Below are 18176 nucleotides of genomic sequence, written 5' to 3' on the forward strand. Positions count from 1 at the left end.
ATGAGCAACAAAATACATTAATAATAGGCTACCCTTAACTGAGCATCTACTACAAAAGTCCCTACAATAAATGTTTTCTTTTTTGTTTTGTTTTGTTTGTTTACTTAAATTCTTGCCAGCTGTCTTGTAACAGGTTCAACCCAGTCCTTATGAGACCTGATTGCTCAGTGCACTTGCAGTGACATCAACATTTTTGGGCAGCTTAAAAAGCAACAATTTCACTCAAATACTACTTAAATTGAAGGCACTGCACTGCCACACACTTTCTTTCCTAATTAACTTTAACTGACCAGAGACCAGTGCATTGGTCTTTTGAAGAGGTGTTAGATAAAATGATTGAGACAGATTGAAGGTTTATACTCAAAACAGATGGACTGGTTGCACCAAAACTCAGAAACTTTATAAATTGAGCTGAAGAGGTAGAACAAGGAAATGGAAATGCATACTAGACACATCTTGCATGTGATGATGACTTAATCCTTGGTTCTGCACTAGGGGGAGGTATAGGAACATGTCACTGAACTGACACACTGTATCATTGTTTGTTTTTTTGTCTCTCTACCTTATGAAAAAAGGGTCATAAATTTTTGCATATTAGATAACATGTTTTCCATGTCAGTTTCAAGTATGTTGGACATTGCTCTGCAGTATAAACAACCCATCATTTCCCTTTAATTCAGGAGAGAACACCAGGAAACTCATCATGTAATAACCAGATACCTTTAATAATTGCGATAATGTTTAGAAATATGTTACATTTATCTGCGCATCAGTGAAGATTTATTCTCAGTGAGTGATTTATTAAACTCTTTTCAAGTCACTGATGCCACCCTTCATTCCATCATGTAACATAACATATGATATTTTAATGAAGCATTAGTTTATTGTTCCAATGAAACTGGTTTATTTGGTTAACAGATGATTCCACACAAAAGACCTCAGAAATTAAACTGATGACCACGTCCTTTTCTGGTTTCTGCTAGTCATTCAGGTTTCATCAGGGGGCATGGAAACCAAAACATATGCCTCAGGCAGGCTGAGGAGGAGAGCTACTGTTGAGGTAACGACTCCACATGACAGCCAAGTTAATCTACTTGTGAAGTCCATCATCAGAACAATAAAAAATATGTGTCAAAGTATTTTACAGATACAAAAAGGCAGTCTTAAATTACCCAAGTGACACAATCACACAACAAAATTGTGTAAAACTGTGTGCAACATATTTACTCCACTCCCTACATCTGTGCTGTTTGAATGGATCTGCAAACAGCCGAGTTTTTTTTTTTTTTTAAATCAACAGTTTTTACTTTCTCATAAAGAACCAAGCAGAGCTGTTACCACATCAGTAATATTACAAAACGTATCCTTGGATGCACAGCATGCTTCATTTTTAAGTTCACAGTCAGTGTTTCTGAGTCGACTTCATTGTGGAGCGTCAGGAAGTCCACACAGCTTCCTACAAATTTAAAAAGAACAAAAAACAACCTTAATGAAGAGTGCAGACTCCTTTATGGTTTTAATATCACAGCTGTGGCTATTATGTGGTCGAGGCCTGGTGCTCTCCGAGGTTCTGCACTGTTCTGACTGACCACACAATCTTATTCTGAGGATGCGAGAAGGTGTTCGAATGTGTTTCAGATCTTACCGTGCTTCCGCCTTGGTTGTATCCGCATATGCACAAATGGCTTTGTCTCTATCCAAAATCTGTTGTTTCAAGTTCTTAATGTCCTCCTCGGCCTTCTTCTTGAGGTCTTCGTGATCAGCTGAGGAAATGACAAAATGAGTGATTTCAGATAGAAAACAAATACAAGCTGTGTCATTAATAAAGGCACCAAAATGTTAATGGCAGCTGCTACTTTTGCTAAGCTCAGATTTATATTAAACAGGATTTTAGCAATATGCTGATAAGTCACTGAAACCACATGCAATCTGTCTGCACCTCTGTAGCATGGGTTTGTCAAATCTTGTTCCACTAGTTTCTAATCATCAAAGTTTAATTTGAATAAAAGACAATTATCGCAGGAATGTTGGCGTCTGGGTTTTTCAGAGACCTGTATAGGCAGTGCAAGACTGACAGCAGCTTCAATCCATCCTCTGTCATTTTAAAAAGGTCGATAAAAAGCCTAATTAATGTGAGATATTATAGTTTGTCTCATTCTCTTATCTGGGTCGGTTTTGGATTTGCTGCTATTAGTATAAACAATCCCAGTTCAAACTATTTATCCTGAACCGAAAGGTGAAAAGGTGAAACAAAATGCTTACCTTTGAATTTAGCGATGGTTGCTGCCATATCTGCCTTCTTCTTCTCAAAATCAGCCTAATAAAGATACAAGTGAAGGTATTTGTCAACAGTAGAAGTTAGATTGAGCACGAGGAGAAAAAGAAAGTTTTAATAGAAACATGAATCAAATATTTGCATGTAACTGAATACCAGGTTGTAAGTTGAGCCTGACATACCCAGTGAATGCAGTAAATATTAAACACCAAATGCATCCTAAAAGGTGTTTTGCTGTATGTTATGATTGTAAATTGTGTAACAATGTATGCAAAGTAGGCATCAAATGTGAGTAAAACTGCAGGTGTGTGTGTGTGTGTGTGTGTGTGTGTGTGTGTGTGTGTGTGTGTGTGTGTGTGTGTGTGTGTGTCCCTTGCCTTTTCTGTGTTGCAGGTCTTTAGAGTCTTATCAAGGTCTTGTGTTGATTTTTCTGTGTCTGCTTTCTTCTTCCTCAGCTCTTCCATCTTGGCGTTGACGGACGACATCGCTGCCTTCAGATCCTTGATTTTGTTTTTCAGATGGACTATGGAGCCCTCTTTCCTGCTGACCTCTGCCGTGTTCTCCGCCGTGCGGGTTTTCATGGTACGCAGGTTAAACTCCTGGCGCACAGTCTGGAAAATCATTACACCCATCACAGCCACACTCAAGCCGAGTAAAACGACCAAGAGCTTCATTTTGGTTAAGACTGAGGAACGATTTAATCAACGAGGGGCCGACTGGTAGAGACTGCCGCTAATCACTTGACGATCATTCCGGGTGTCTCTCCAATCGTGCACGCGTGTATCCGTCAGCTCCTTCCTTCAGTGTGACTGTAGGTACCGAAACCTGCTCTACCTGCTCAACTAGCTGGGCGTGACAATCCACCTGTTCCTCTTCTCTCTTCTCTCTCTCTCTCTCTCTCTCTCTCTCTCTCTCTCTCTCTCTCTCTCTCTCTCTCTCTCTCTCTCTCTCTCTGGTTTGCACGCACAAACACCAAACACCTGCATCACGATCATGTAGCTTCCTTTGAATATCTATTATGTACTGTTTGGTGTCAGTTATGATGAAAACAAGCAACAATACATGAATTCAGTTATTTTGAATTTTATATCGGCGATTAACTACTATACCCAAATTTAAATATACAAACTCCAAACTTTTGCTCTTGTTACTCATAAATGAAATTGGCACAAGTCGGCTATTAGGAGATTTGATACGTACTTTTTTTTAATGTTTTAATGTAGATACATCCCCATGGTCTATGTTACTGTTAATGGATTGATTCTCTTGTATTTTACCTGAGTATCTTAGTCTTCTGTTACTTGATATACTTCTACGTCACATTTCAGAGGGCAATATTGTACTTTTTACTCCAGATTTACGCATTAAGATTTTACGCATAAACAACAAAGATCTTTGTAAAAAAAATAAATGAAAAAAAGATGCATTTTTATAGATTGAACTACCTAACAGTATAAACCACTCTAACAACAGCACTACCATATTAATGCATCAATAATAGTAATCAAATAATACACAATATACAATGATAAAACATTTTCAAGGGGCCATTCTGGATAGCAAGTTTTTTTTTTTGATACTTTAAGTACATTTTAATGCTAGAATACTTTGACTTCAATAAAGATTTTGAATGCAGGACTTTTACTCAGAGTATTTTTTACTGTGGGGTACTGTTACTTTTACTTGAAATCTGAATACCTACATTGCTTCTAAATAAAGTTGAGATAAAAAAAAAAATAGGCTTTAAATTTAATCTTCTTATAAGTCAAATAATTTTAATCTTAATTTTGAAATTAGATCATCATAACACATGATTCATTTGCATGTTTATCGACCGTCCCATTTGACTAGATTGATCAAGGTGAGCAGGTGTCACAGTTGTCAGCAGGGCCAACCTGTCCACCTTTAGCAGCCAGGAAGAGGGCGTGTTTCTAATGGCAGATTCGCGGAACGCTGCGCAGCTCAGACCCAATCCAGAGGCGCAGGTGAGTCATCTCCTTGGTTGATTGATTTCACTTCTCCAGACGCAGAAAGGTGTATCCAGGGCGACCCGGTGAGTAGCTGCGAGTTAAAGGCTACGAACTTGCTGACTGTGAATCCCACATGGAAGTTAAAGAAGCTGTGCTGTGACACCTGTAGGAAGAATTACACCTATCATCAAGAACAAATACCTCACACAAAGAAAACGCGCGGCTCCAGTGAAGCATGAAGTTGCAACTGTGTCTACCTGTGAGTATAATGGTCTCTGTCGCTTTGGTGGGAGTCATGAAGATACGGAAAAAGGAGCACGACAGAGTAGACAGACATAGCAGGTTTGAGGCTATCAAGCTGCGGGTGACCCACGATGTGCTTGGAGAGTATCAGAGCGAGAAGGCAGTGACGCAGGACCTGCTCGATAAAGCCGAGACGAATGTGAAAGCGCTGGCAGAAGAAGTGAACACGCTCCAGATGAAAGACACGAAGAAGAAGGGGGAAGTGGATACCTGTCAGGCAGGCCAGGTAATGAAAGAGTTAAGCGCTGAGTGTTGGAAGTGATTCCCATGTGAAAGTTATGTTGAATTTACTTTACTCATGACACATAGGCTGTGAAAATGTTGCTTGGGCATGAATATGAAACCAAAACGTAATATTAAATGACTTCTATAACCCCTTAAATGGCATCAGCTGGATCTTCATGGCCACTGAAATATTCTCTGATTTGACCTGGTCTGTCACGTCAAATCTATGCATGAGACAAAGAGCACACAAAACCTGTTTCACCTGCTGATGAAATAAATTCATACCTGGCAGAAAATCAGGCTTGTCTTGCACTGGCTACATTTCCCAACAGTGTCAGAGCAGCGACTGACAATAGGCCTGTATAGGCACCGCTAAACTGAAGCAAGCCTGTTCCGAAATGTTCCCACATTACTGTATGATTTCTAAACCATTTACAGTTTAAATTATGTAAACTAACATACTGTCCCTGCTTGTATACATGGCAGGCTTTAACCTGTATGACATCATAGGGCAGTTTCCTCATTTTACCTCACAAACAATTCCCCAATTTTCAAAAAACATGAGATACCACGGTGGGTGTTGCTTCACAAAAAGATTTGATTTATCAAGAAGTATGATCTGTCCCCACGTGTCTCTGCTTCCTAACCTGATTCACTCTTAACTGCTGCTGCACTAACATGCAGTGTTTTTTCTCATATTTTCCCACATTAAATGGCTTAAAGGCACAATACAGGTATAAAAATTGGCATCACCAAAATACCCTGCTGTGGTGTCGAGTAGCTAGTGAGCTGCCAAGCCTCTGTGTGGTTTGTAGAGGTATTCGTATTTACATATCTATCACTTTCACCCATTTATGATGCTGTGGCTTCACAGTGGATTAAGGTGATTCCTCAATGTTCCTCAGGGCATTGCAGGAAAACATCATCCTAAAGAGAATCATTTAGGTGTAATGTGAAAGAGATCAACCAGTTAAGTATTGGAAAAAAAAGTGTTAGAAATGTTGACAAATTATGATGTGTATGCTTGATTTACCTGTACTTGATGGTGTACTGCTGATGGTTTATACCAACACTGTGTTGTGGCCAATCCAATATTATTTCATGACAAAAGTGTTTAAATATTTGTTGTGGAAGAAAGTAGGAAATTGCTGCATCAAAGCTAAAGATAACTACAATACCAGTAAAAAGTCTTGACACACTGTCTCCAAACTTCAAACTTTTGACTGGTACTGTAGATACAGGATGTTGGTCTGTGTAGAGAAGGTTTCTCCAATATACTCAGGTCTGAAATCCTCTTTTCCATTGACAGAAAACTGCAAGAGATGAGCTGGCATCAGCAGAGACAGAATTAAATAATCTCCAAGGTACGTGTTGTTGTTTTAAGGGTCTTAATGCCAAAAATGGTCTTACATCTATTAATTGAGAGAAGAGACAAGGCAACTTTTCTCTGTCTCAACAAGCACATACTGGTTTTGCAAATGCATTCTCATTTTTTAAAATTTCTTATCTAGTTGAAGAATATACTCTTCAAGTTATAGCCTTAACCTTGCTTTTTATTGTACTTACAGCTGAATCCAGTAAGGAGAAGGCTGGCTGGAGCACAGAACTGGCAACACTGAAACAGCAACTAGAAACACGGAGCCCAGTGTGTGACTTTTTGAAACCAGGACAAGATAGTGATAAGTATGTTACTACTTTACTGCATGTGTTTTTATTCCTGCAGGGTGCCCTCCCTTATAATATCTATGCATTCACAATATTTTCTATTGTTTAACTTTCTCTTAAAGAAAGTTGTGTGTTGAGGTGATTGCTGAGGCCCCTAAACCAGAGGAACCAAAGGCAGAGGCCCCTAAACCAGAGGAGCCAAAGGCAGAGGCCCCTAAACCAGAGGAGCCAAAGGCAGAAGCCCCTAAACCAGAGGAGCCACAGGCAGAGGCCCCTAAACCAGAGGAGCCAAAGGCAGAAGCCCCTAAACCAGAGGAACCAAAGGCAGAAGCCCCTAAACCAGAGGAGTCTAAAGCAGAGGCCCCTAAACCAGAGGAGGCTAAAGCAGAAGCCCCAAAACCAGAGGAGGCTAAAGCAGAGGCCCCTAAACCAGAGGAGCCTAAAGCAGAGGCCCCTAAACCAGAGGAGCCTAAAGCAGAGGCCCCTAAGAAGAGATGAGGTATTACAACTTGTGTTTTCCACTCTGCAACACTTCATGTGTTAAAGAATCAGTTTTTGTAACCGGATGCCATCGTGTTGCTTTACTGGGCCGATGTCCCATTTGGTACAGAGGAGCCTGAAGTCGGCTGCTTAGAGTTTGCAGTTGCCAAATAGGATGTTGTGTAATATTCCTTTTCAATTTATTATTTATGTTTGAGCAACAAAATAACATTTGACACTCAGCATCATTCAATGTTGTTTATCTTAAAGATACATTTTGGTGCGGGGCATATGCTTTTGTTTTGTTTGATGTTTTTTGTGTGTGTATCTTGGTGTAAAATGCTTTGTATTAAACTGATCGTGTCACTGTATGTGAATATTTTGTGCTCGTTGGATTAAAGAGTTTAAATCACATTTGCGGTGACTGAAAGGCCATGTGAGAGGTGTAAGTAATCATTTACTACACATTGTGAAAGGTGAGTCAGTGAAGTGGGTTGAGTTGAAGGTTCCCGCCATAAATTCACACGAAGGAGTTTAGTGTCATCCGCTTGGTCACACACTATCTGCAGTTTGAATTTATGGCAAGAGGACAGTAAATGCACAGAGTAGCTGTGAACTGACTTTGTTTTAAAAAGAGTGGTTGTATGTATACAGTATGTTGTCAGTAATGTACCACCTTGAGTTTAACTTAAAATAAAATTTTAAAAAAATTGTATTAATAACAACTCAGCATATTCATGCGTCTCTCTTACATTTGATCAACTTTGTTTGGTGCTCTAAAAAAGGAGAAAGGGATCAATTTTGAGAATATTTCTGCAATGTAAGTGAAAAGTTCTCTACAGCGGTGTTTTCTTTCTGTTCATACCAACAGTGGTGGAATAAGTATTCAAATCCTACTAATGAAAAACACTCCATTACAATTAAAAGGTCCCCAATTAAAGTACAGAGTTATTATCAGCAAGTAAAAGTTGTCATTATGCCAAACCAAGACGTAGAATATAAATAAAAATCTAAACAAAGGAATAAAAACAAGAATGAAAACTAATTAAAAGCCAGTTTATAAAAATGAGTCTTTAAAGGAGTTTTTACAGAGGATTAGTAATGAAAGGCTATTCAAGAGCTGAGGAGCCCTTACAACAAAAATCTCCAGCTTTGCCCTATCGATTTGCTTTTATACATGCCTCAATGTGTAAACAGCACTTTAATGTTGTTGTGATTGGTCAATTGGAGATAAATGTACTGTTTTATATACTGTATTTATGTATACTGTATATTATATTTTTAAGCTGCTCATATTTTGTTTGCACAATCTTAAATTACAAAGTAACTAAAGCAGTTATAGTAGAGTGTAAGTACAATATTTACCTCTGAAATGTAGTGGAATAGAAGTATTAGGTAGTATAAAAGTATGGTACAATTAGTAAAGTATAAAATAGCTTATAATTGTAAAGTACTGTACTTGAGTAAATGTACTTAGTTACATCCCACTATGCAAAGTGATACATCAAACACAATTATACACAATTATACTTTATAATTGTGGTGCAATATCCATCTTGTGCCCTCAGTATAGTAATAGTATTAGTATTATGGGACAAATTGCCTCCACTGTAGTGGACAATAATACTGTAGTATTATTGCACTACCATTTAATCCTTATATATACATGTTTTTTTAACAGCCTCAAATGAGAATGATAAGTAACACTGTCAACATGTCAGAATGCTCAACACATACCACACAGTACACAATAGTCAGGGCGTGGGGCTTAACACACATCAGGTTGTGAAATACTTAACCACTAAACTTCCTGGTTGTATAGTTGTATAGGTAATGATTAATGCATGTTAGCTGTGTGTGTATGTGACACAGTGAAAAGAGAAAAGCTAAACATGTCACATAGTGCAGTTAAGTGTCTTTATCACTTCAATGCAGGCTGTCACACTTCCTCTTCACAGCTCCATCAACCCCTTTTTGTTTTCATGATGTGATGCAATTTATTTGACTTCATGTAAATAGGCAATGCAAACAGCATTTGCAAACAGCTTTGACACAGGAAGAAGGACCAAAATGTAACATGCAAGACACAAAATTCCTCAACTGTCATTTTTTAAATTTCCTGTTCAACATGGCACACATGGTTTTCTGCAGAACATCACGCTTTTTGGCCTTCAGTTTTCATCAAGTTTTTCCCCTGTTAGATAACGCCTCTACCTCTAACACTGAAAACACAGAGATAGGTATTGAATAATCGTTGTTAACCTTGTCTGCCTCTCTGTCTTAGTGACCCTGCCTCAGGGTGTGTGTGTGTGTGTGTGTGTGCATGTGTGGGACAGAGAGAGAGAGAGAGACCAAAGCACTGACCAATCAGAGAACACAAAGCCTTTGTCTGTCACTCCTGGTAAACCTCATTCTGTATCCTGGTGAAACTCGGGTTGTACAGTGTGTGTGTTCTGGCTGATCCCAAAGCTTCGTCTGTTTTCCTGTTGGAGAGTGAGTTTGCAATAAAATATTGTGTCTTAGTTGTTTTTTTTATGTGTGGCATTTTATTTTAACCACTGAGAGAAACTTGAAATGCACTTTTGTTTGGGTTTGCATTTTTATTTTAAAGAATGATGCTAGAAAAGTTGCTTTATAAAGTTTTGCTGGCAGCTATTTTAGCATGTTTTTAATCCTTTTGGAACATTCTCAACAAAAAATAAACAATACAGTGTTCACAAAGTTAGTATTTGTTGCAGGACTACTAATAAAAACATAATTATATGTGTTGTGTTGCATTGCATTAGGTTTAACAGGCTTTTATTATTTTCTCCATTCCCTTTCAAGTTCATTACATTAGTTTTATATAAGCAATTGCAAAAACATCATTATGGACTAGACTGGATTATGATCTAATGATTGGAGTGCATGATCTTATTTATATAATAATCAGTTAAAATATTTTTTATATTTTTTGATTATGGGTCTGTTTATATTTATCATTTTGTTATATCATGTAATGTTAACTTTCAGATGATTGCATATATTGTATTGAATATATATGATTCATATATCAGTCTGTTTTTATCAAGAGAGAAAACTTTTTTTCTTTTCTGTGACCAGTGTTTTCATCTTAAAAAGCAATGTAGTTCTCTGGTTTTACCAGTTTTTAAACTAGATGATTCGGCTGTACACAGCTGAATACAGACTCTTTTCAAAGAACTGGATGAATCTAAAGTCCAGCTCCGATAACATTATCTGTTCAACAAAATTGAAACTAACTTTGACTTTGACTTGTCCAAAGAAACGTATCTTTGAACCTTTAATACACGAGTGGAAAAGCAAAATAACTTTGAAGCTCTGATCGTACCAGAGGTGAATGAGTTTCTCTTTGTTTTTTTGGAGGAGGTGAGTAGAACTATAAACAGATTAAATAGTGGAGCTTTAGACTGAATATAAATAATACTTGGTCATGCAAATTTTAATCTTTATACGGTTCTTTTTTAAATCATTTTGCTTTAGTCTGTCATCTCTCACTTGGCCCCACACTGCCCTCCATCTGTTGGACTCTCCAGATTAAAATATTCCCCCCAGGCTCACAATTAGGCAATCAGAGGGCTATCATTCCGCCCCAATAGGCTCACAAGGTCAGCACAACGGCAGCAGAGGATACAGAGACGGCAGAGGGAGGACAGTCATAAATGGGGGCTGTTGCTCATGAAACATGCTGTTTAATTTGATGTGTGTATAGAGATGTAAAACAATTATGTACCTTTGTGTTAAAAATAGTACAAGGCAGTCTGTCACTTATGATGTTGTTTGATGTTTGTACATAAAAAAAAGATCACATGAAACAGGGCAGGATGTCTCTATGAATCATATTCCAGATACAGAATAATTTCTCATCCTCGCAATGTTACTTCTCATCAGCTACACTTGATTAAAAACAAAAGCAAATAAAAAAAATCCTGACTCACCCACAGGTGAAAGTGGTGTATCCATCATGTCTGACCTATGATGTGAAGCCAACACGTGTTAGAGTCCCACACTACCCCCTGAACACAGAGATGGAGAGCGATAATGCCATCACCAGTCACCTTGACAACCAGAGGTCATGCCGACAGCCAGAGGTCACTTTGACTGTATAGTTGATCTGATGATTGTCCAATCTTACCACTGCTGAGTGACATATCTATAATAATTTATATATAGAGATTGTCTCCACATGGGATTACAATTTGAATTTATCCCATCAAAACTCTTTGGACAACCTTTCAAGGATGTTTCATGTTACGTGTTACATCCTGGGGTACTAAGTATTACAAATTATGTCTAGTCAGGGATAGAGGACAAACAAAATTTTTCGTCTTTACCAACATAACAAATCACATAAAAAACAGCAGGTATGAAACTACTACTCATAAACACCAAAAACTAGTGGCTGTTTCTTCTTTTATTTAGGCAAAAAGTATACTTCAAGGTAAAAATACTCCACAACAAAGAAAAATGCTACTTATGTAGAAGCACAGCAGTGTAGCAGAAGAAAAATGTACTTAAAGTAAGAAAAGTGAAAATACTCATTAGGCAGAAGAAGGGCTCCTGTCAGTGACATATTATGATAATATTGGATTATTATTGATGCATTACCATTTAAGCAGCATTTTATGTTGTAGCTGTCAAAGTAAAGATAATCTTTACTACTTTATGTACTTTAGCTGTCAAATAAGTGTAGTGGAGTAAAATGTTTGCCTTTGAAATGTAGTACAGTACTTAGAAACAGTGACTTGCTTCCACTTACATGTCATACTAATCCTTGTATTCCTGTTTATCTGATGTCCCAAATACAGTAGATGTGACATTTAAGAAGTGTATCTCTGTCAGGGTCTATTAGTACAGTTACTTTTCACAACTGCCACAAACATATAAATAAGTCCCTTGATGCTATTTTGTAGAGTGTAGATTAATTTCTACAACGGTAGCCTAATATCCTAAGTTAATATTCATAAAACCTCCTTATACCAGTCTTCTACTTTGGAAATCCAACATTTAAGGATACTTAAATACTCTTTGTGATCATTAGGATATTGTGAAAGAAAATGATTGACACAGACTAGTATTCATGGTTACACATTTAATGTATATGTTTTTATGTGTTATGCTATATTTTTCTTTTCTTTTTCTTTTTTTGATGCATATGCATATAAGTATACATGCATAAATCCCTTTATGAAGGTAATCATTTGAGATATTTGTCATTTGATATATTTGAATTTTTAAAGGAAATATAAGTATCAGAGTATGTCTAGTAACTTAGTGAAGTGACCGTCATATGTTCACGTTTGTCCTCCCTACAGGCAATAACTGAAAGTTATTTGACTCTACATCTGCGGTCATATGTGTGTCTATATGTGTATGTGAGTGTGTGAGCGAGCTCACAGTAGGATGAACATCACATCTATTGATCAGGCTAATGTGGGGAGGAAAGGCTGCAGGCCACAGCAGTTGATCAATACGCCTCTAATTACATGGGGCACTGAGTGTGTGTGAATGTGTGTGTTACTGAAAAATTGAGTGTAGGTGGTCCCCCCCAAACTCACAGGGCTGCATACTGTATATAAATGCTGTCCCACTGAGGAATTGCTCATACACACAGAGATCATAGCTCACACACACATTTAACAGTTACCACTGGTAATTAATCTCTTTTTACCCTTTTTTTCAACTGCAGAGACACTGAAAGTAGTCACATTTTTACTTGAACTACTTGTTTTACTGACAGGACACTGGGATGTTGAGAATGGATAAAGGGAATGTGGTAAGTATCTTCATTTATTTGTATTTGCATGTAATGTTGGAGGGATTTTTGCTGAGACTGTGGGGTGTTTGTTGCCTCTCCTTTTGTTTGCTTTTGCCATCTACTGTTTCCCATCAGCCCTATGTTTCCTGCAGCAAATAAAACCATTGGTAGCTGATCTTAAATGCCAACAGTATCACTGACGCACTCCTCCTTTACGGCTTCTCCCTGCTGTTGTATCCCTCTTGTGTTGGACAGGTTGTTCAGGTCTTTCCCTATCATAAATACTCCATGCAGTGTAGGCTATTGTCTGTGGCCTACTTTCAGCCGGAAACAAACCGACTGTGTAATGTTTTCAGGATTTATCTCTGTTACTCCCTTGTTTATTCTCACTGCATCGTCTCTCTTATCTGCCACAGGCTGGAGGCTCTGACTGGCTTGAGGCTGTATGATATGTTTGATATTCGGTTGTTCTTGTGCTTGACCATGTCAACTAAATATCAGACATATTCCTACAGAGTCTGGCATTGACTTCTGATCCTTTCCTTTTGTCACTGAAAGAAAGACCCATGAAGTAAGAAGTTCAGGTAAAATGGTTTTGGATGGTAAACTTTGATGTTAGCCTGTCATTATTTATCAGTAGATATTGTAGAATATCATCATAGTTTCACTTGTTTTAATTGCAATAACCTCTGTGGTCATACAGTACATTATTAGTATGGTAGTACTTTATTGTCAGAAAATGAATGCAGAAATACATAAAACATTAACAATTATGTATTGATTATTACATTTCTCTTTATGTCCTGTATTAAAACAAATAAAAATGAACCTGAATATCATGTTTCAGTTTTTACATGCTCTTTTGTTCTCTCTCTCTGTCAAACACACACACACACACCCACACACAAGACTGACAACTGACTGTTGGTTTTTCTTTTTTTACAATGGCATCTAAGCATGCAATTATATCCTGCTTCATGAGCAAACAGGCGTTGACAAAGCCAAACCTGATAACAACTCCTGACTAGAGAGCAAATAAAATTCCGAAATCTCTCCCTGTTTTGTTTGTTTGTAGAGAAATGTTATATATTATTGATAGCTGTCATTTTCACTCTCCAGCAGCTCTTTGCCTCAGCCTTTATTTTTAGTCAGAATGTATCATCTGTGATTTTGTCCATGCAGGCCACGAATAAAGCCTGATGGCCTATTAATATCTTCTGTCATGATTCATTATTACCTCAACGTCCCCGATTCATGTCGTATTGCATCAGAAACGGCGAGCTACATGCTTCAGTTATTATTTTTGTACTTTAATTAACTGATTTTATGTAGCAGGAACATGCTTTTGGATGTTTGGATAATGAAACTTCCTCCCTCCTGGTCAACGTTCAAGGCCATTTTATTATGTAACAGTCCATTTTCTAAGGAAGCGTAATAAATTATATCTTTATGTGAACAGGCTTGTAGGGGCACTGGCTGGAAAATCCTGGCACAGATGTGAGAAATAATGTGCTTTCTGATCAAATTAGCTCCTGTATCAGAGAACACAATATGAAAATGCAGCTTACAACCTGCTGTCACAAAAAAAACTACATTCTCTTGAAGGCAATATGAGGTTGTAACATCTCATGTTTTAAAATAGTACACATACCATTCTATCAATCCCAGAGCCACTGATAAACAGGTTGGAACTGGATAAACAGGTTTGGGTGCACAGACGCTATGTGAGGCAATCTGTTCATCTGAGCAGAAGCATAGAGGAAAACAACACTAGAGGGCGTCTGGGTTGAGTTTATGACCCTGTGTGTATTTTTCTATTTAGCTGGTCTGATCTGTAGTTACACTTTGAGAACCACTTTCAGGTTTGATTTTGACTCTTTTGATCCTGTTGGGGATGGTTGTCTCAGTGTGAGTTAAGTTAATAGGTAGATAGATAGGAAAGGTAGGTTAAGGTCAGATTAGCCTCTTAGCAACAAGTGTAAGTCAATGAAATCTCAAAAGTGACAAACAACTCTGTGTGTGCGTGTGCATATGAGCGCATGTTATCAGAGCACTCAGGTTGTTCATTCAAACAAATCCAAGCACAAAGAAAGAAAACACTTAAACCCATCCTCCAACATGAAAAAAATCTTCCTCAAAAACCTCCTCCTGCCCCCCTCTCTGCTCCTCGCTCCTCAAAAAAAAAAAAAAAACAGCTCACAATGACGCAAAAACATATGTCAAAAAGACTTTAAATATGGAAATTAAACTTAAAAGTTCACTGAATCGTGTAAGAGCATTATCAGAATCCTTTAATTTGCATCGTGACTCATTAAGAATCTGATATGAAATTGAATTAAGCAACTGATGTGCATCCATATTATAGATTATCAGTCGTTTGTAAGGGAAAGACAATCAAATCACATGCTTGGCATCTCTATTTGAAGACAATAATACAAACTTAACCTTTTTCAAATGTGATTTTAAAGATTTTTTTGCATTAAAAGATCTATACATGCATCTAGATGATGAGCGGGGGTCAAAGGTTCATGTGTAAACACACATTCAGCTCCTTTGTAGCACAAAAGGCCACTGGTTGGCTGGTGTCACCAGTGTGATCTACAGATAGGGTCAAATGGCAGCCACTGAGACAAATGTTATCTGAAAGAGTGCACACTGTATACTCTGGGGCAATTTCTGCAAAGCAGTACAAGAGGGAATGACGAACATTGTAATAATAACAGCTGTGTCTCTGTGTGTGTGCATGCTGTATGTGTGCGTGCAGATATAGAATGACAATTAATGAGAAGCGGGGAGGAGGGGGTGGGGGGGGGGGGGTGTGGACAAATAGAGAGAAGAAAGTGGAAATCAGTACAGGGATAAAGACATGCTGGTGAGGTATAAATATCTGAGACCACAGCAGGGACATCAGAGTGCATCAGTTCAAGAGTGGCACTGAAGAGGAGACACGAAGAGCCAGAAGGGAAGAAGGAGAAATTGAAAAACAACAAGAGCGTGAATGAAAGCAGAAAGAGAAGGACTGAAAGAAAATACAGCAAGGGAGCGTTTTTATATAACATAGTGGAAACTTCACAATAGGTAAGACTAACAATCTGACGTCTCTCTCATCTTAATACAATATTTTTGGTGGGTTTTTTTTTTTTTTTTTACCTGTGCACTGCTTCTTTTCAGAAATGGCAAACACAACAGGAGGAGTGCTCTTGGCTTTATTGTTCGTCCTCAGTGCCAGTGTGCCATGCCTTTCTGTGTATAACAGTGGGGAGTGCTTCTTCAACACCAAAGGTACAGTACAGTGTGAATGATTGTGCACAGTACAATTTTGAGCCACTTGTACTATACTTTTATGCTATATTTTATACTTCTACTCTACTATCCTGAGGGCAATATCACACTTTTTGCTCCACTACACTTATTTGGCCGCTATAGTTACAGATTACTCAGCAAATTTTAGGTTTTACGTCCATAAACATGATAAGTTTGTAGAATATGATGCATAGATGTAGCATAAACTACCAGAATATAGATGCATAGATAACACATTAATGCGTCAGTAATAATAAATCTAATATGTATAATCATTTAAAAGTATGACAGGGACCATTATGCATAATGAGCGCTTTCACTTTTAATACTTAAAGTATATTTTGCTGGAGGACTTTTTGTAATGGAATATATTTTATGCATCACAATAACTGATATTTTACATTTCCAGGGAGCTGTGAACACATGGGACAGGTATACGGCATAGGAGAGAGCTGGATAACCAGTGACTGTTACCAGTGTGTCTGCATGGAGCCTTTTGGAGTAGGATGCTGTGACCAGTGAGTTTGTTTTCATTTAACCCCAAAAAGTACTTATTTGGATGTAACATATACACTCTAATATGACTCTGATCTTCCCTGCAGTGGATCCAAACCTGTGGACTATCCAGACTGGTGTGAGATCGTCCGTAAACCGGACTCTTGTACCAGCGTAGCAGTGATGAGAGCCAATCATAAGCTACCCTGCCTCTGGGGACGAGGCCGTCTGAGACAAGCTGCAGGACAGCCGTGGAAATCTGACAATGATCCTTTATTTTAGGTTCAGCAAATCATGCAAAGGAAAGCAATAGATTATGTTTATTTTGCATTTAATAGATAAAAGCCAACAAGTTTTATTTCATCTTGTTGTTTGTGAGAGCCTGAACTTGAATTTTACAACAAAATCTGCAAATAACTACCACAGGACATATCTGTTTATTATATTTATATTTACTACTTCACATTTTGTTTATGAGTCTAAATGTCTGGTTTGTTTCTGGTTCATGTTTTAAGATTGAATAAAAACCTGTATGTCTAATATTTTAATTGTCATTTACTTAATTATGGTATTTATTTGTATTTGTTCTAACTACCTGCTTTCTCTATAATTAAGTAATGACATATTAAATAGGGAATCCACCCTAAAAGAGAATTTGTATTGTGCTATTCCACAAACATTTAGAAGACTGCATGTCACTCTAGCTGGAATTCAGAGCAAGACCTGAAGAGAGGATTGTTATCAGATGACAATTTTTGGTTGGTCCATTGACACAGAATCAAGGGGCTCTGTGAATGTTGTTTTCAGGATCAGAATGAGTTTTGTTAGCCAATTATGCAAGCATACAAAGAATGTGTTTTGGCATCTGCTCCCACAAATGCAACATAGAAGAATAAGGAATAAAACTATAACAAAAGTAAGGAAATAATAAATAATGAAATAAACAAAATAATATTAAAATGTAATTTACAAGTTAAAATCTATTTACAGAATGGAATGACAGTAGTTGTGAAATGGGATATAAAATATATGTGATTAACATTAAATCTCAGTCTTAGCAACTCATTGGATGAATAAATATTAATAATTTTGTAATGGACTTTTTTTTTTGTCTTGGGGCTTACAGGATGAGTAATATAGTTAGTTCTCCATTTCTTAATGTCTGACTCTGAAAACAGTTGGATGATGGAGTTTGTATTTAAGTGTATTAGGTGGAAACAGATTTTTATTCGTAACCAGAGAGAGGAGGTGATCATTACACGATTAAGGTTCGGGCATGCAGGTTTTCACTCTACGTTATATTTAAGGGAAATATAACGTGGGGAAAAGTCAATCAAATCTGTGTCAGTGGTGTAACACTCTGGAAGATGTAGAACACATTATCATGCATTATAGTAAATATAATTCAGAGAGGGGGTTATTAAGAAATATAGTGCATGAGACAGGACAGGAATGGAGTTTAAAATCACTACTGAGCACAGGACAGTAGTTATTTGTTTGTTTGTTTGTTTATCTATAGACTGATCAGTATTCAGATGATCTAATGCCATGAATCCACACACTCCGATACAGTAGGTGGCGGTATGAACCTTCAGGGCGTGTGTCCGCATGGATTTTGTTTCCATGACAACGATATATTGACAACATACTACCACTCTAAGCGCAGGTGTATTACAGACTAGCA

At 37.6% G+C, this 18176-nt stretch overlaps 3 protein-coding genes across 5 annotated transcripts; 2 read left to right on the forward strand and 1 right to left on the reverse strand.

The window, feature by feature from the left end:
- Positions 1–706: 706 nt before the first annotated feature.
- On the reverse strand, positions 707–3127 carry si:dkey-87o1.2 (uncharacterized protein LOC796684 homolog). Its single transcript, XM_042425187.1, has 4 exons — positions 2653–3127; positions 2263–2317; positions 1646–1763; positions 707–1456 (listed from the first exon to the last, which is right to left on the reverse strand). Exons 1-4 carry the CDS (start codon positions 2947–2949, stop codon positions 1423–1425), a joined length of 504 nt encoding a protein of 167 aa, XP_042281121.1. The 5' UTR covers positions 2950–3127; the 3' UTR covers positions 707–1422.
- Positions 3128–4078: 951 nt separating this feature from the next.
- On the forward strand, positions 4079–7332 carry zgc:174935 (uncharacterized protein LOC796019 homolog). Of its 3 annotated transcripts, none has more exons than XM_042425184.1 (5): positions 4079–4328; positions 4415–4774; positions 6083–6137; positions 6342–6456; positions 6561–7332. In XM_042425184.1, the coding sequence occupies exons 2-5, from the start codon at positions 4481–4483 to the stop codon at positions 6934–6936; spliced, it is 840 nt and encodes a 279-aa protein (XP_042281118.1). In that variant the 5' UTR covers positions 4079–4328; positions 4415–4480; the 3' UTR covers positions 6937–7332. The 3 variants fall into 3 exon arrangements, with proteins under 3 accessions (XP_042281118.1, XP_042281119.1, XP_042281117.1); XM_042425185.1 differs by having other exon boundaries at positions 4079–4260; XM_042425183.1 differs by having other exon boundaries at positions 4079–4774.
- An 8535-nt stretch (positions 7333–15867) lies between these two features.
- Positions 15868–16774, forward strand: msmp2 (microseminoprotein, prostate associated 2). Its single transcript, XM_042422716.1, has 3 exons — positions 15868–15976; positions 16407–16515; positions 16600–16774. Exons 1-3 carry the CDS (start codon positions 15868–15870, stop codon positions 16772–16774), a joined length of 393 nt encoding a protein of 130 aa, XP_042278650.1.
- The last annotated feature ends 1402 nt before the right edge of the window (positions 16775–18176 follow it).

The sequence above is a fragment of the Thunnus maccoyii genome, chromosome 10 (genome assembly GCF_910596095.1).
Source record: "Thunnus maccoyii chromosome 10, fThuMac1.1, whole genome shotgun sequence".
Lineage (NCBI taxonomy): Eukaryota > Metazoa > Chordata > Actinopteri > Scombriformes > Scombridae > Thunnus > Thunnus maccoyii.

Excerpts from the sequence above, each read along its gene's own strand:
- zgc:174935 (XM_042425183.1), top strand. The coding sequence starts at position 4,481 with ATGAAGTTGCAACTGTGTCTACCTGTGAGTATAATGGTCTCTGTCGCT. Across the intron at positions 4,775-6,082 it reads ATACCTGTCAGGCAGGCCAG|AAAACTGCAAGAGATGAGCT; the intron begins GTAATGAAAGAG and ends TTCCATTGACAG. Across the intron at positions 6,457-6,560 it reads CCAGGACAAGATAGTGATAA|AAAGTTGTGTGTTGAGGTGA; the intron begins GTATGTTACTAC and ends TTTCTCTTAAAG.
- msmp2 (XM_042422716.1), top strand. The coding sequence starts at position 15,868 with ATGGCAAACACAACAGGAGGAGTGCTCTTGGCTTTATTGTTCGTCCTC. Across the intron at positions 15,977-16,406 it reads GTGCTTCTTCAACACCAAAG|GGAGCTGTGAACACATGGGA; the intron begins GTACAGTACAGT and ends TTACATTTCCAG. Across the intron at positions 16,516-16,599 it reads GGAGTAGGATGCTGTGACCA|TGGATCCAAACCTGTGGACT; the intron begins GTGAGTTTGTTT and ends TCTTCCCTGCAG.
- si:dkey-87o1.2 (XM_042425187.1), bottom strand. The coding sequence starts at position 2,949 with ATGAAGCTCTTGGTCGTTTTACTCGGCTTGAGTGTGGCTGTGATGGGT. Across the intron at positions 1,764-2,262 it reads AACCATCGCTAAATTCAAAG|CTGATCACGAAGACCTCAAG; the intron begins GTAAGCATTTTG and ends TCATTTCCTCAG. Across the intron at positions 1,457-1,645 it reads ACAACCAAGGCGGAAGCACG|GAAGCTGTGTGGACTTCCTG; the intron begins GTAAGATCTGAA and ends TTAAATTTGTAG.